Below are 16,111 nucleotides of genomic sequence, written 5' to 3'. Positions count from 1 at the left end.
CTTAAAACAAAGCAGTAGCGAGGTGTAAATCTCTGAATAGCCCAAACCGGTATTGAGTGTTAGGGCTTCCCTTGTGGCTCAGCTGGTAAGGAATCCGCCTGCAATGTGGGAAACCTGGGTTCGATCCTTGGGTTGGGAAGATCTTGTGGAGAAGGGAGAGGCTACCCATTCCAGGATTCTGGCCTGGAGAATTCCATTGTATAGCCCATAGGGTCGCAGAGTTGGACACCATTGAACGTGTAGTGAGTGTCGCCCCAAACAGGAAATATGAAAGGATGACAGTGTTTTCTTCATTTTCATTTAAAGACGTGTACTTTGTTTCTGCACTGACTGAGTTCTGTGGGCTTAGTTTTCAGTTGAAAAGTGTTGCTCTGCGTTGCTGCTGGGACTGCGGGACTGCTAATTCAGGCAGAATTCGGGCTAACTCAGACTGCAGGGCGCCATTTGTTCTGGGGGGGGGGGGGAATCACTCTAGAGATGCGGCTGTTAATCTGGAGTTTGTTTTGCGACCCAGAGTGGAACCAGCACACTTCACTTTCACCTCACTCAATCCCCCACCCCAACCCCCCACTTCTCAGGGAGCGACGAGTAGAGAGTTGGACCCCAAACACTACATTTCTGAAGGACTACATTCCCTTCTCCCGCCCCTCCTTTTTTTTTTTTAAATCTAGTCTGGTCCCGCAGCCGCCGCGTCGGGCACTACTTTCCGTCTGCGGTGGTTCCTCCGACCCTCTCCCGCGGCTCCCTCCCCCAGCCCGCGCCGGCGGAAGGAGACGCGCGGCGCGCTCGCAACTACGCTAGTGGATGGGGAGGCGGAGTAGTACTGGCCGCGGCGCGGTGGCGGCAGCGGCCGGAGCTGCATCGGGGTCTCAGACGGCGTGTGGAAATTTGTTAATTTCTTTCTTTCATTTGTGGAACCGTAGCTAGAGGCTGCAGGTCGGAGTGTCCAGGGCAGTGTTGAGGACTGAGTGACTGAGGTCGCTGTGCCCTTCTGGGCAGAGCGTCCGGTGCGCCCCCGAGTCTGCGCTCGCTCGCGGGGCCGCCGCCTTTCCCGGGTCCGCTGTCTTCAGCATGGACAGCCGGTAGGAGCGGAGTTTCGTTGATTCCCTGGCAGCCGAGGAGGCGACGGCTGCTTTGGCAGTGACGGCTATGGCGGTGGAGACGCGGCCGGAGCTGGTGGGGAAGCGGTTCCTTTGCCTGGCGCTCGGCGAAGAGGCGCGGCTGGAGCGCGGGGAGAGCGGACGCTGCTGGCGGGGCTGGCGAGCGGGGGTTATCCGAGCGGTGTCACACAGGGACAGCCGCAATCCCGACCTGGCGGTAAGAGCGCGAACACCCCTCAGTCTCCAGCCCCCGGCCGCACCCCCACTCGTGGTCCCGCCGCCGCACAGTGTGGGGTTACTTCTGGCACCTGGTTCAGCCGGGCCAACTGGCGGTCACGCCCCTCTCCTGCGCTCTTGGGCGGGTTTGCCCACATACCCTGCCGGGGTCGCTACCTCCCCACGAGTAGCTTCTTCCGTGGAGGCGGTGATCAGGCTGGACTTACCGGCGCCCGCCAGGGCCGTTCGGCCACTGTCCGGGTGGGGTTCGGCCGCGGCTTCCCCTGCGGTACCCCGGCGGCCGCGGAGACCTCACGGAAAGGCGGGGCTGCGAGCCCGGCGCCGCGCGTGCAGGTGGGGGTGGGGGCGGGTCGCTCGTGGCGGTGAGGGGCCAGCTTCACCATCGTCTGTTTGCAAAACTCTTAATAGTGCAAAGGGTTTGGAGATTTAAAACTTGAAGGGGAGGGAGGAAAGAAAAGAGGTATTTGGTTTTGCAGCCTGTCTTGAGATTCGTACGTATTTTCGAGGCAAAGGCCTTGGCAGTGGCAGGTGTCCTGATTAAACCTTTTTTATACAGTAGATGCTTGGTTTTCTAATCGGAAACGAAGAAAGTGGAAAATTTCGATTTGGATGGTCGTGGAAATTAGTATCTCCCTCCCTCCCTCCCTTCTTTCCTTGGGATTTTTTTTCCCCCATAGTTTTTGTTGTTGTTAGAAGGGAATAGTTCTTTAAAGTCATCCGTTCCTGGGTTTTATATGACTTTAAGTGAAACGAGATATTGTAAATTAAAACGTGTAACACCCCGCGAAACCTTAAAGTGGCTTTTTCTTTGCTTGCTTTTCCTTACATGTGACACTGCCAATAGTTTCTTTCAGTAGTGTAGGAATGTGCAAGATTCTGTGACGGGATACGCTGTTAGTGTTCCAGTAACATTTTCACTAGGGGACGGGTTGGAGTTAAGGAGCCAAGTACAGGCAGGACATTGATAGGTTTTGAAAGATTGATTTATGAATACATAATCCAGAATTTATTGGTAATACCCTGGGGTATTTTTCACTGAATATTTAAAATTGGGGAACTTTTATCTTTTTGTTATGTGCAGGTTTACAATTCCCAAATTTCTTTAGTATCTATACGTGTACATACCTAATATTTTTGTTGGAGGTTTTGAGTCTGTTTTCCTTAAGCCCAGTTTCATGAATGTAGTCAGTGATATGGTTTCTTGCTGCCTGTATTAATGTCGGCTTGATATTGCAAAGCATGTTTGCAGAATAGAGGTAATTTTGGAGATTCTGGTTGGTTAGTTTCATTGAAAAAAAAAAAAAATCAGCTTTTTTAAAAAAACAACCCAAACATTTCTTAACGGTGCTGCAGAGTGGCAGTTCAGTGTATTTGCGTAAAAAGCGTGTGTTGATTTTATTTTTCTTCCTTTTACTCTGACATGTAATTGTCTTGATTTTATGTGGAAGATAGATTATGGGTTAGCATTTTTAAATGGTTTCAAAACAAACATGAAATGATATTTTGTTTTCCACAAATTTTTAGTTACATGAGAATTGGGAGATATGGTTTTAAGTTATGAGTATCACTGGTGACAGCCAATTTATCAAAGTTAAATTATTAAAAATGTATGTGAGAATTTAAATGATATAAAGAGGGGAGTTTTCAAATACTGTTTGAAAAGGCAAGGTTAATTAGGTATTTAAAAATGAAAAGTGTATGTGGATGGAGGAAATCGGCTGGAAAGAGCAGGAAAGAGTTTTCTCAGATGATGGAAATGTTTTGCATCTTAATTGTTGATTACATGTGTGCATACATATATTAAAACTCATTGAATTGTGCACTTAATAATTGTGCATTTCATTTGTGAAAATTTTCCCTCAGAAATGTGTTTTGAACTATACTGTAACTGTGTGAACCTTTGACAGTTTTCCTTTAACCGTCTTAAAAAATGTACAGTATAATCTGAGTTTTTAGCCTGGAACCTACAGATTTAGAGTTATTTTCAAACTTTATTGTATTCATATCTCTTTCCATTCATGTTACCTAAGTTAAATGAAACTTGAGACAGTTTAGCATCACCAAAATGTAATTCGGATGGTATATTTTTGTGGCTGCAGAATGAATCAAGGCCAAAGGAGCTTGATCAGTTATATGAAAAATACTATTAAATAGGCCATTTTAATTTTTTGTTATTGCATGTCTATGTAATTTAAAACTTAACAGGGTTGTTAGTCTCAGCGGTGCATGTGTTTATGGCACATGATTTGAGAGGATAATTAGTTTAGGGGATGATTATGATTTAGTCACTAAGTTGTGCCCAACTCTTCTGACTCCATGGACTGTAGACCACCAGGCTCCTCTGTCTGTGGGATTAACCAGGCAAGAATATTGGGGTGGGCTGCCATTTCCTTCAGGAGATCTTCTCGACCCAGGAATTGAAACCAGGTCCCCTGCATTGCAGGCAGGTTCTTTACCAACTGAGCCATAAGAAAAGTCCAATATTTATTCATTTGGCTGCACTGGGTCTTAGTTGTGTCGCTCAGGATCTTTGATCTTTGCTAGGGCCAAAAAAAAAAAAAAAAAGATCTTCACGACCAAGATAATCACAATAGTGTGATCACTCACTTAAGAGTCAGACATCTATATCAAGGCTGTATATTGTCACCCTGCTTATTTAACTTATATGCAGAGTACATCATGAGAAATGCTGGGCTGGAAGAAGCACAAGCTGGAATCAAGATGGCCAGGAGAAGTATCAATAACCTCAGATATGCAGATGACACCACCCTTATGGCAGAAAGTGAAGAGGAACTAAAAAGCCTCTTGATGAAAGTGAAAGAGGAGAGTGAAAAAGTTGGCTTAAAGCTCAACATTCAGAAAACAAAGATCATGGCATCTGGTGCCATCACTTCATGGGAAATAGATGGGGAAACAGTGTCAGACTTTATTTTTTGGGCTTCAAAATCACTGCAGATGGTGATTGCAGCCAGGAAATTAAAAGACGCTTACTCCTTGGAAGGAAAGTTATGACCAACCTAGATAGCATATTCAAAAGCAGAGACATTACTTTGCCAACAAAGGTTTGTCTAGTCAAGGCTATGGTTTTTCCAGTGGTCATGTATGGATGTGAAAGTTGGACTGTGAAGAAAGCTGAGCGCTGAAGAATTGATGCTTTTGAATTCTGGTGTTGGAGAAGGCTCTTGAGAGTCCCTTGGACTGCAAGGAGATCCAACCAGTCCATCCTAAAGGAGATCAGTCCCAGGTGTTCTTTGGAAGGACTGATGCTAAAGCTGAAATTCCAATACTTTGGCCACCTCATGCAAAGAGTTGACTCACTGGAAAAGACTCTGATGCTGGGAGGGATTGGGGACAGGAGGAGAAGGGGACGACAGAGGATGAGATGGCTGGATGGCATCACCGACTCGATGGACATTGAGTTTATGTGAACTCCGGGAGTTGGTGATGGACAGGGAGGCCTGGTGTGCTGCGATTCATGGGGTCGCAAAGAGTCGGACATGACTGAGCGACTGAACTGAACTGAGGGCATGTAAGTTCTTTAGTTTCAGAGTGTAGGATCTGGTTCCCTGTTGCTGCTAAGTCACTTCAGTCATGTCCGACTCTGTATGACCCAATGGATGGCAGCCCACCAGGCTCCCCCGTCCCTGGGATTCCCTGACCAGGGGTCAAATCCAGGCTTCCTGCCTTGGGAGCACAGAGTTTTAGCCACTGGACCACCAGGGAAGTTTAGGGGATACTATGTTTCAAAAGTTAGTCCATTTCTCTTATTTTGGGTCTTGATATGAAGAATTTCCATGTGCATTAGTTTCCTGTGGAGCTTCCTCTGTGGCTCAAATGGTAAAGAATCCACCTGCAGTGCGAGAGACCTGGGTTCGATCCCTGGGTTGGGAAGATCCCCTGGAGAAGGGAACAGCTCCCCACTCCAGTATTTTGGCCTGGAGAATTCCATGGACTGTATAGTCCATGGGGTCCCAAAGAGTCAGACACTGCTGAGCAACTTTCGCTTTAATTTCGTGTACTACTGTTAACTGTCACAACATGGGTGATTTAAACCACTAGTCTTCAGCCTTTTTTGGCACCAGAGACTGGTTTTGTAGAAATGTTTCCATGGGAGTGAGGTGGGGGTGGTTTGGGGATGACTCAAGCACATTACATTCATTGTGCACTTTATTTCTATTTTGTGCCAATCTCAGGATATTCTGTATTGACTTTAGGGTTAAGGTCTGTGCTCCTATGAGAATCTAATGCTGCTGCTGATCTGACAGGAGGTGGAACTCAGAGGTTATTCCTAGTGATGGGGAGCAGCTGTAAATGCAGATGAAGCTTCATGCTGGCCAGCCTGCTATGCCTCCTGGTTCCTAACAGGGTTGAGACCCCTGCCTGATTTAAGCAATATAAATGAATTATATTTTAATGATTCTGGAGATGACAAGTCTAACTTGCGGGTTTCCATAGGCCAAAATCAGTGTGTGATTAGAACTTGCTCTTTTCTGGAGGCTCTAAGGGAGATGATTTCTTTTCCTTTTCTAGTTTGTAGAAGCAGCCCACATTCCTTGGCTCGTGGTCCTCTTCGTCTTTAAAAGCCAGCAATTTATCTTTCTGTTTTTCTCTAGTTCCATCACCCTCTTGACTCTCCTGTTTCCCTTTAAATACTTTGAAGTACCCTTGTGATCATATTGGGCCTACCCAGATAGTCCAGGATAATCTCCACATCTGCTAATTAACAACCTTAATTCCATTTCTATTCTCTTTTGCCATGGAAGTTTAACATGGTTACAGGTTTCATGTATTAGGACGTGAATATTTTGGGGGTGGCATTCTGCCCAACACACCATGGTAGCAAAAAAAAACCTCTTACATTATGAACATATGATTTGATACAAATCCATTGAGGCTAAAATATTTATGCTATAAGTTTTAATGATATCACTATCTGATCTCTTAAGTAAATGAGTAAATTTGTAGAAGTTTTACACAGTTGTGCTTGGATAATTTCACATATTCTGTTGATTACATTTAAGAAATATTTTGAAAAATCTGGGATATTTTGCAATTATATTAACCAACAAAAGACTTTATCTGAACTCTCTTTATTCAGGAGGGCCAAGTTATTGATGAAGTAAAATAGATTTTGAGCCCTCAGCATGTTTTTTTTTTTAGCTCCATTGTTTAGAAAGTTTCTTGTTTTGTTATACATGTTGAACATTTATGACTGCCAAATGTGTCAGGTTTTTTCCAGTACACAGAAGGAACCAAAAATCATAGCATTGTGTTTTGCAGACCAAACATTTAAGTTTGTACGTAGGGGAATTGTCTCATGGTCACTTAGTGAGGAGTAGGTAACTTTGAAACACTGATTTTAAACTATTCTAAACTGTGTACTGGGCTTCCCACGTGGCCCAGTGGTGAAGAATCTGCCTGTCAGTGCACAAGACACGGGTTCAATTCATGGGTGGAGAGGATATGCTGGAGAAGGAAATGGCAACCCATCCAGTATTCTTGCCTCGGAAATTCCATGGAGAGAGGAGCCTGGTGGGCTACAGTCCATGGGATCGTGAAAGAGTGGGACACAACAGTGACTAAAAAACAACAAATGGTGTGAATCGTGTTTTGTGTAAAATTAAAGAAACTCTTGTTTCCGCCCTTTTCACCTGTGATACAACATTCTGGCACATATTTTGATGCTGTTAATTTAAAACAGAATGTTATCATTCAGTTCACTCGCTCAGTCGTTTCTGACTCTTTGCAACCCATTGGGATGTAGCACACCAGGCTTCCCTGTCCTTCACCGACTCCCGGAGCTTGCTAAAACTCATGTGCATCGATTCAGTCACGCCATCTCATACTCCAACCATCTCATACTCTGTCGTCCCCTTCTCCTCCTGCCTTCGATCTTTCCCAGCATCAGGGTCTTTTCTAATGACTCAGTTCTTCGCTTCAGGTGGTCAAAGTATTGGAGTTTCAGCTTCAACATCAGTCCTTCCAGTGAATATTCAGGACTGATCTCCTTTAGGATGAACTGGTTGGATCTCCTTGCTGTCCAAGGGACTCTCAAGAGTGTTCTCCAACATTACAGTTCAAAAGCATCAATTCTTTGACGTTCAGCTTTCTTTATAGTCCAACTCTCACATCTATACATGACTACTGGAAAAACCATAGCTTTGTCTAGATGGACCTTTGTTGGCAAAGTAATGTCTCAGCTTTTCAATATGCTGTCTAGGTTGGTCATAGCTTTTCTTCCAAGGAGCAAGCGTCTTTTTATTCATGGCTGCAGTCTTGGTATGCAGTAATTTTGGAGCCCAAGAAAATAAAGTCTTGTCACTGTTTCCATCTATTTCCATCTATTGCCACTGTTTCCCCATCTATTTGCCATGAAGTGATGGGACCAGATTCCATGGTCTTAGTTTTTGGAATGTTGAGTTTTATGCCAGCTTTTCACTCTCCTCTTTCACTTTCATCAAAAGGCTTTTTAGTTCTTCTTCACTTTTTGCCACAAGGGTGGTGTCATCTGCATATCTGAGGTTATTGATGTATCTCCCGGCAGTCTTGATTCCAGCTTGTGCTTCATCTAGCCCAGCGTTTCTCATGATGTACTCTGCATAGAAGTTAAATAAGCAGGGTGACAAGATACAGCCTTGACGTACTCCTTTGCCAATTTGGAACCAGCCTGTTGTTCTGTGTCCGGTTCTAACTCTTGTTTCTTAATCTGCATACACATTTCTCAGGAAGCAGGTAAGCTGGTCTGGTATTCCCATCTCTTTTAAGAATTTACCACAGTTTGTTGTGATCCACTCTGTCAAAGGCTTTGGCGTAGTCAATAAAGCAGATGTTTTTCTGGAACTCTCTTGCTTTTTCTATGACCCAAGGGATGTTGGCAATTTGATTTCTGGTTCCTCTGCCTTTTCTAAATCCAGCTTGAACATCTGGAAGTTCTCACTTCATGTACTGTTGAAGTCTCGTTTGGAGAATTTTGAGCATTACTTTGCTAGCGTATGAGATGAGTGCAATTGTGAGGTAGTTTGAGCATTCTTTGGCATTGCCTTTCTTTGGGATTGGAATGAAATCTGACCTTTTCCAGTCCTGTGGCCACTGCTGAGTTTTCCAAATTTGCTGACGTATTGAGTGCAGCACTTTAACATCATCATCTTTTAGGACTTGTAGCTCAGCTGGAATTCCATCACCTCCACTAGCTTTGTTTGTAGTGATGCTTCCTAATGCCCACTTGACTTCAGACTCCAGGATGTCTGGCTCTGAGTGAGTGATCACACCATTGGTGTTATCTGGGTCATGAAGATCTTTTTTGTTTAGTTCTTCTGTGTATTCTTGCCACCTCTTCTTAGTATTTTCTGCTTCTGTTAGGTCTGTACCATTTCTGTCCTTTATTGTGCCCATCTTTGCATGAAATGTTCGCTTGGTATCTCTAATTTTCTTGAAGAGATCTCCAGTCTTTCTCTTAGCTTCATATAGGGAGGATACTGCATTTGAAAGTAAAAGTATCTAGATTTTTCAACATAATTGAAAGTATATAGGCCATTTTCCAAAGTTTGTAGGTTAAATGTATTACTTTTTGGCAGTTGTAAGTTATGTGTGAAGAATATCTTCATCTTTGAAACTCATATTTTCTTTCTACTTTACAGTACAGTCGAAGTGTTTAGTAAATGTTCTGCTGCTAAGTTGCTGCTGAGTCACTTCAGTCGTGTCCGACTCTGTGCGGCCCCATGGACAGCAGCCCACCAGGCTCCCCATCCCTGGGATTCTCCAGGCAAGAACACTGGAGTGGGTTGCCATTTCCTTCTCCAGTGCATGAAAGTGAAAAGTGAAAGTGAAGTCACTCAGTCGTGTCCAACCCTCAGCGACCCCATGGACTGCAGCCCACCAGGCTCCTCTGTCCATGGGATAATTTTCTACTGAATGGCAAATAAATTGAGTATCATAAATTTCTTGTTCTTACCAACGATCTCAGTTGTCAATTATTATTTCCTCTTAATTTTCAATCTCCTTTTTTATTGTGTGAAACTGTGTACCTAAGTGGTTACTTTCCCTGTTCATTATCCTGTGGTTTGACTAAAGAGTAGGCGATGGTATTCCTAAACCAATCAGGGAATAAACTCCTCTGGTTACATTGATGGGTGTATAAACCTTAAATAAGCCCCATCAGAATGAAGCCAAGGAGTACTGTGTAGGTGTTAGTCTGGAATTGCCACAGCTGTTTTCCTATTTTAAGGTGAGCCAGTTTGAGGATAAAGTTGAAATATAGAGGCTAACAGTATTGAAAAGGCACCAAAAAAATATGACTGATCACATTGTTTTTCTGAAACCTCAATATCATTATTGAGTTTTTCACTTAGAAAACTTTTTTCATTACGAAGAATGACTTTATTTCTGTTTTTTTTGTTGTTGTTTCTTTTCTTTGGTACCAAAAGCACCATAACTGATACACGTGGTAGTATTTCTTTGCCTCTTTTATTTTGTTTTGAAAGCATTTGAAATATAGCCTTTTTTTCATCCTCATGTGTTATTTAAGGTTGAGACATTAGATTTTTGTTATATGACTTTGAATAATTTTAGGTGTTTTTCAAGAAGGGCGATATGTTCTACTCTGTTGTGTCCAGATGTATCCCAGAGCTTTAAAAAAATTAATGTATATAAAAGATAAATACCTAGTTTTCTTAGTAATTTAAAATAAGAAATACCTAAAATTTTATGTCAGGAAATGTGCCATTATTAAAGAGAAATCTCAGCAAGAGGTAGTAGTAATATTTTAGAAATTAAAAAGAAATAGCAACCTTTACTTTTTAGGCTATATACCATAAATGTTGTATTTTTCGACTCTGTCATTGTTAGCCAGGTTTTTTAATGGTGGCAATTTGGTGGTACCAAACACTGCTGATTTCATGTTTCAAGATTTGACACTAATTAATCTCTGCCTAATAACTCTGGTAAACATTTTTTTCAATGTGGACTTTTAATAAATATGTTTTGTTTGATATAAAATTATTAATCTGACAAATTGGTATGGATTGTATACTTTATCCTTTAAGATTATTGCTTATTAAATATTGAAGTGTTTAAGATGTTGAAAGATTCTCTGAAATTATCTAATTGGATAGAATCTTTTCATGTAGAATTTGTAGTCATTTTGTATTTTAGCTATTTTATGAAATTACATTAGTAAACTCAAAATGTTTTTTTCTCTTTTTATATAGAACCTATTGATCTGATTATAGGATACTTGGTTAATTAAGAGAAAGCAGTTTATTATTCATTTACTGTTTGGTTGGACTTGGTGCTAAAATTATAAGGTTGCAGCATGGTCTAGACCTGTTTCCTGGATGCCGCCAGTTGAAGCTCTGAGTCCTATAGAATTTGAGGAGGGTAGATAAGTGCTCACATCTTTGAATAAAAGGTGTGAGTACAGTTATTTCTGCCTTTTGGGGTTTATTGGCTAGTAGGCTTCTTTGGAATTAATAAAAAGTTTGGATTACGGATTTCACGTGTAGTATTTCATCTGTATTTGTTCAAGTCAGCCAAACAAAATAGGTCTTAGGAGAACATATTTTGAAATTCATTTGAATAAATAGGAATTAAATGTATAAGTATACATAATAATACATAACTGATGACAAAGAAAGATTGCTTAAAATGTTTAAGCACTTAATTTATAATTTGGGCCTCAGTTTTCTCGTTTATTCCATTTAGTGAATGAAATTGGTCTAGAGTTCACAGTTTTTCCTATTCTGTAGTTCTAGAATTGTGATGTTGATATAGTTTCTGTTTAAATCCTGTACTGTCTTGGAATAAAGTGTCTATTAAGCAGAAATAAATTTTAGGTCCGTCCCAATAGCTTTATTTACAAGTTAGTGAAGCATTTCATAATAACATCTATTGTGTTACCTTATTACAGAGACCCACAATTGTATGTAAATAATGTAATTTCTGTGCAGTGTTTCTTCTGGATAATAAAAAATGAAGTCATAGGATTTGGATTTTTATGATCAAATAAATTGAAGTAGAATAAAGAAATATCTAAAGGCTAAAGTATTGGAACTTAAAATAATTTGGTATATTTCTTCATGTACCTGGGTGTTTTGATCATCTACATGTAATTCTTTGTGAAGATATCCTGTAGTTCAAATTTATTAAAAGAAGTAAAAAAAATTCTTTCAATGAACATAGTACTTCACACTTCGAAAGCTTAAAAAGGAAAACGCGCCCTTCCAGTGCTATGGTAAATAGCCTCCCTAAACCTTTGCTTTCTTGATTTTCGCAGTCCCGTGCTTCAGATCCTTTTGGGAGGTTCTTTTTTTTAGTCACTTAGTGACTTTAGTTATTTTAGTTCCTCCCATCTTCTTAATTTAGCATTAGAGGGTCAGTCCTTTGCTGCCTGTTTATTTTTGTGTTTCAGATCTTAATCCCTTTATTATTTATATGGAATTATTTATATTGGTATCGCTCAGTTGGTAAAGAATCTGCTTGCAATGCAGGAGACCCCGGTTTGATACCTGAGTTGGGAGCATCCGCTGGAGAAGGGATAGGCTACCCACTCCAGTATTCTTTTTTTTTTTTTTTAATTTAACTTTACAGTATTGTATTGGTTTTGCCATATATCAAAATGAATCTGCCACAGCCACTCCAGTATTCTTGAGTTTCCCTTGTGGCTCAGCTGGTAAAGAATCCGCCTGCAATGCAGAGGACCTGGGTTTGATCCCTGGGTTGGGAAGATCCCCTGGAGAAGGGAACAGCTACCCACTCCAGTATTTTGGCCTAGAGAATTCCATGGACCGTATGGTCTATTGAGTCGCAAATAATCGGACATGACAGAGTGACTTTCACATGGCAGATATTTGAATTTTAAATTTAATTTAGCATCTTCATTTCAGATGTCTTCTAGTATTTGCTATATTTAAAAAGTGTATGGTAAATTTAGAAGATTTCCTGTCTCATGCCAAAGAAGGTAGAAACAGTAGAACATGAAGTAGAAACTAAGTTAGCATTTGTAGAATAGAGTTTAGAATTTTTCAAGGCTAGGGGAGGTATGAAAATGACTATCACTTGTTGTTCAGTCCCTTAGTCCTGTCTGACTCTTTGCGTCCCCACGGACTGTAGCATACCAGGCTTCCCTGTCCTGCACTATCTCCCACTGTCTCAAACTCATGTCCATTGAGTCAGTGATGCCATCCAATCATCTCATCCTTTGTCACCCCCTTCTCCTCCTGCCCTCAATCTTTCCCAGAATCTAAGGAGCTGAAAAATCTGATTCATCTGTCAAAATTAGTGAGTTTAAGATTCAGAAAACATCTTTAGACACAGAGGAATATTGAAAAGGGACTGTATGTTTATGTTAATTTATGGATAAAGTTATATGCATTGCTATTTAGTGCAAAATGGCTTTATGTATATACCTTACACTGAATCTTAGGATCAAGTCAGTACAGAAAGATAGGGTATTGAAACTCTGAAACAATTAAAATTGGTAAACTTTTCCAATGTTTTGAATAGCACCATATTATTTTGGTCTGTCTTTACCTTTAAAACTACATTGATCAAACTATGTGTGTGTGTGTGTGTTTTGCCTGTTCCCTTTATTGTTGATGTTGTTCAGTCCCAAGTCATGTCTGACTCTTTGCGATCCCGTGAACTACAGCACATCAGGCTTCCCTGTCCTTCACTGTCTCCCTTCAGTTCAGTTCAGTTACTCAGTTGTGTCCAACTCTTTGCGACTCCATGAATCGCAGCATGCCAGGCCTACCTGTCCATCACCAACTCCTGGAGTTAATTCAGACTCACATCCATCGAATCAGTGATGCCATCCAGCCATCTCATCCTCTGTCATCCCCTTCTCCTCTTGCCCCCAATCCCTCCCAGCATCAGAGTCTTTTCCAATGAGTCAACTCTTCGCATGAGGTGGCCAAAGTACTGGAGTTTCAGCTTTAGCGTCATTCCTTCCAAAGAAATCCCAGGGCTGATCTCCTTCAGAATGGACTGGTTGGATCTCCTTGCAGTCCAAGGGACTCTCAAGAGTCTTTTCCAACACCACAGTTCAAAAACATCAGTTCTTTGGCGCTCAGCTTTCTTCACAGTCCAACTCTCTCAAACTCATGTCCATTAAGTCAGTGTAGCTAGCCAACCATCTCATCCTCTGTCGCCCCCTTCTTCTTTTGCCCTCAGGCTTCCCAGCATCAGGGTCTTTTCCAGTAAGTCAGCTCTTCACATCAGGTGGCCAAAGTATTGGAGCTTCAGCATTAGACCTTCCAATGAATATTCAATACTGATTTCCTTTAGGATTGATTGGTTGGATCTCCTTGCTGTCTAAGGGACTCTCAAGAGTCTTCTCCAACACCACAGTTCAAAAGCGTCCATTTTTTGGGACTCAGTCTTTATGGTCCAGCTGACATATCCATACACGACTACTGTAAAAACCATAGCTTTGACTGTACAAACCTTTGTTGGCAAAGTGATGTCTCTGCTTTTTAATACACTGTTTAGGTTTGTCATAGCTTTTCTTCCAAGGAGCAAGAGTCGTAATTTCATGGCTACAGTCATGATCTGCAATGATTTTGGAGCCCAAGAAAATGAAATCTGACATTGTTTCCACATATTCCCCATCTATTTGCCATGAGTGATGGGCCTGGATGCCATGATCTTCATTTTTTGAATGTCAAATTTTAAACCAGCTTTTTCCATCTCCTCACTTTCATCAAGAGGCTCTTTAGTTCCTCTTCACTTTTTGCCATTAAATTGTTAACATTTGAGGTTGTCAGTATTTCTCATGGCAGTCTTGATTCCAGCTTGTGATTCATCCAGCCCAGCATTTTGCATGATATATTCTGCATGTAAGTTAAATAAGCAGGGTGACAGTATAGCTTTGACATACTCCTTTCCCAATTTTGAACCCCTCCATTGTTCTGTGTCCAGTTCTAACTGTTGCTTCTTGACTTGACTACAGGTTTCTCAGGAGAAAGGTAAGGTCATCTGGTATTCCCATCTCTTGAAGAATTTTCCATAGTTTGTTGTAATCCACACAAAGGCTTTAGCTTAGTCAGTGATGCAGAAGTAGATTTTTTTTGGAATCCCCTTGCTTTTTCTGTGATGCAAGGGATGTTGTCAATTTGATCTCTGTTCCTCTGCCTTTTCTAAATTCAGCTTGTACATTTGGAAGGTCTGAGTGACTAAGCACAGCACAGAAGCTTTAGGAGAAAAGAAGGAAATCCTAGGGTACCGAGTCTTCATACTGTTCATTTAGAACAGCTTTGATCTTACCAGTTTTGTTTGATAATGATTTCTCAGGTCAAAAAATTAGGTTATGTAATTCTTTTCTTCAGGGAGAAACTTCCTGACAAAAAAATTCTATAATTGATGGTTTGTACATTGAAAATTAAGTAGTGTACAATTGTTGTTAAAGAAAATGATTATTATAACAAATAAGAGCTTTCTTAGTAATTAAAGATTAAAGATGTAATTATAAAGTGACTCCTGATGAGGATATTCCTATAAAAGATTAAACTAATTTGGTCCAGGTATGTAAGTTTTATTGATCATGATGCAGAAAAATCTGAGATATTTTGCTAAAGCCAGTGATTCTCAATCTTTTTTGTATTGTATTCATTGCAGTCTGACAATGGATACAGTTAAGCTTTAATGTATGTGAAAATGGTGGAGCGAGCTTCATATTTTAAATGCTGTTTTTTATACATCATATGTAAATATTTTGATCTGCATTTTACTAAAATCTCCATTTTATTAAAATTATTTTTAATAGGTGCCAAAGCAACATAAAAATATATATCTAGAATAATTATACTCCCACCCTGTATCCATCATCTCAGTTACCCTCCCACTCTTTTATATAGCCTTTTTTTTATTAATTCAAGTGTCTTTCCAGAGTTAACTTACAAAGATAGGAGTAAGTGTATATCATTTCATTCCTCGCACTCATACATGATCAACTTGAGCATCACTAAAAGGAAAACACACGTAAGTCTACTGATAAGATACAGTAGGAAGTATACAGCCCAACCGATGAAATATTTATACTAAAAATTGCTGAATTTGAATATATTCAAACCTCTACATCCAATAAGCTAATTTACAGGACATATGAGAGTAGAGGAGCGTGTTATACCACACTACGAGCGAGGATGGAGTTAGCTAGGCCCAGGATGTGAAGAGCAGAGCTACGCTGTTGAATATTGTGGCCACTTACTTTGTGTGACAGATTAAGTTGATTAAAGTTGAATAAAATAGAAAATCAGTTCCTCATTCACTGTAGCCAATTTCCTGTTCTCAGTTGTCACATCTTACTGGTGGCTATGATTTTAGACAGCACAACTAAGAAAATTTCCATCATTGCAGAAAGATCTATTGGATACACTATTCTAGAGTAAGCATTAAAAGAATAGACAACTTATTATTCAGACTAGTAGAAGGGAAAAAGTTGGAATGATAAAAATAAAAGAAGGCAATAAGAGAGACAAACATAAGAAAGGCAAGACGAAGCACAAAATACAAGGTTTAATGTAAACACAGATGTATCAGTAATTACATTAAGTATAATTGAATGTTTCTATTAAGTATAATTGACTGAATGTTTCTATTAAAAAATGATGTTTCCAGGTTATCAAACCTGGAGGTGAGAACCCACAAAACACACTTATTTGCTGTCTATAAAAAAATCCATCTAGAGCATAAGAATACTTAAGTGAAACTCTTTCAGTTGTGTCTGACTCTCTGCGACCCCATGGAGTCCATGGAATTCTGCAGGCTAGAATACTGGA

General features: G+C 40.6%; 1 protein-coding gene across 2 annotated transcripts in view; it reads left to right on the top strand.

Annotated features, from left to right (window-relative positions):
- The window catches only part of JMJD1C (jumonji domain containing 1C), a 316,152-nt gene that overhangs the window by 45,476 nt on the left and 254,565 nt on the right, over positions 1-16,111 (top strand). The window contains exon 1 of one of the 2 annotated variants that reach the window (XM_027530801.1): positions 851-1,317. The exons of the other annotated variant lie outside the window; for it this stretch is intronic. Within the exon in view, the coding sequence (XP_027386602.1) occupies positions 1,150-1,317 (168 nt within the window). The 5' untranslated portion in view covers positions 851-1,149. Of the gene's footprint in view, positions 1-850; positions 1,318-16,111 lie in introns of those variants that run through there. 2 annotated transcript variants of the gene reach the window in all.

This window comes from Bos indicus x Bos taurus, chromosome 28 (assembly GCF_003369695.1).
Source record: "Bos indicus x Bos taurus breed Angus x Brahman F1 hybrid chromosome 28, Bos_hybrid_MaternalHap_v2.0, whole genome shotgun sequence".
Lineage (NCBI taxonomy): Eukaryota > Metazoa > Chordata > Mammalia > Artiodactyla > Bovidae > Bos > Bos indicus x Bos taurus.
The sequence above is the reverse complement of the archived record's forward strand: the minus strand, read 5'-3'. Positions and strand labels throughout refer to the sequence as shown.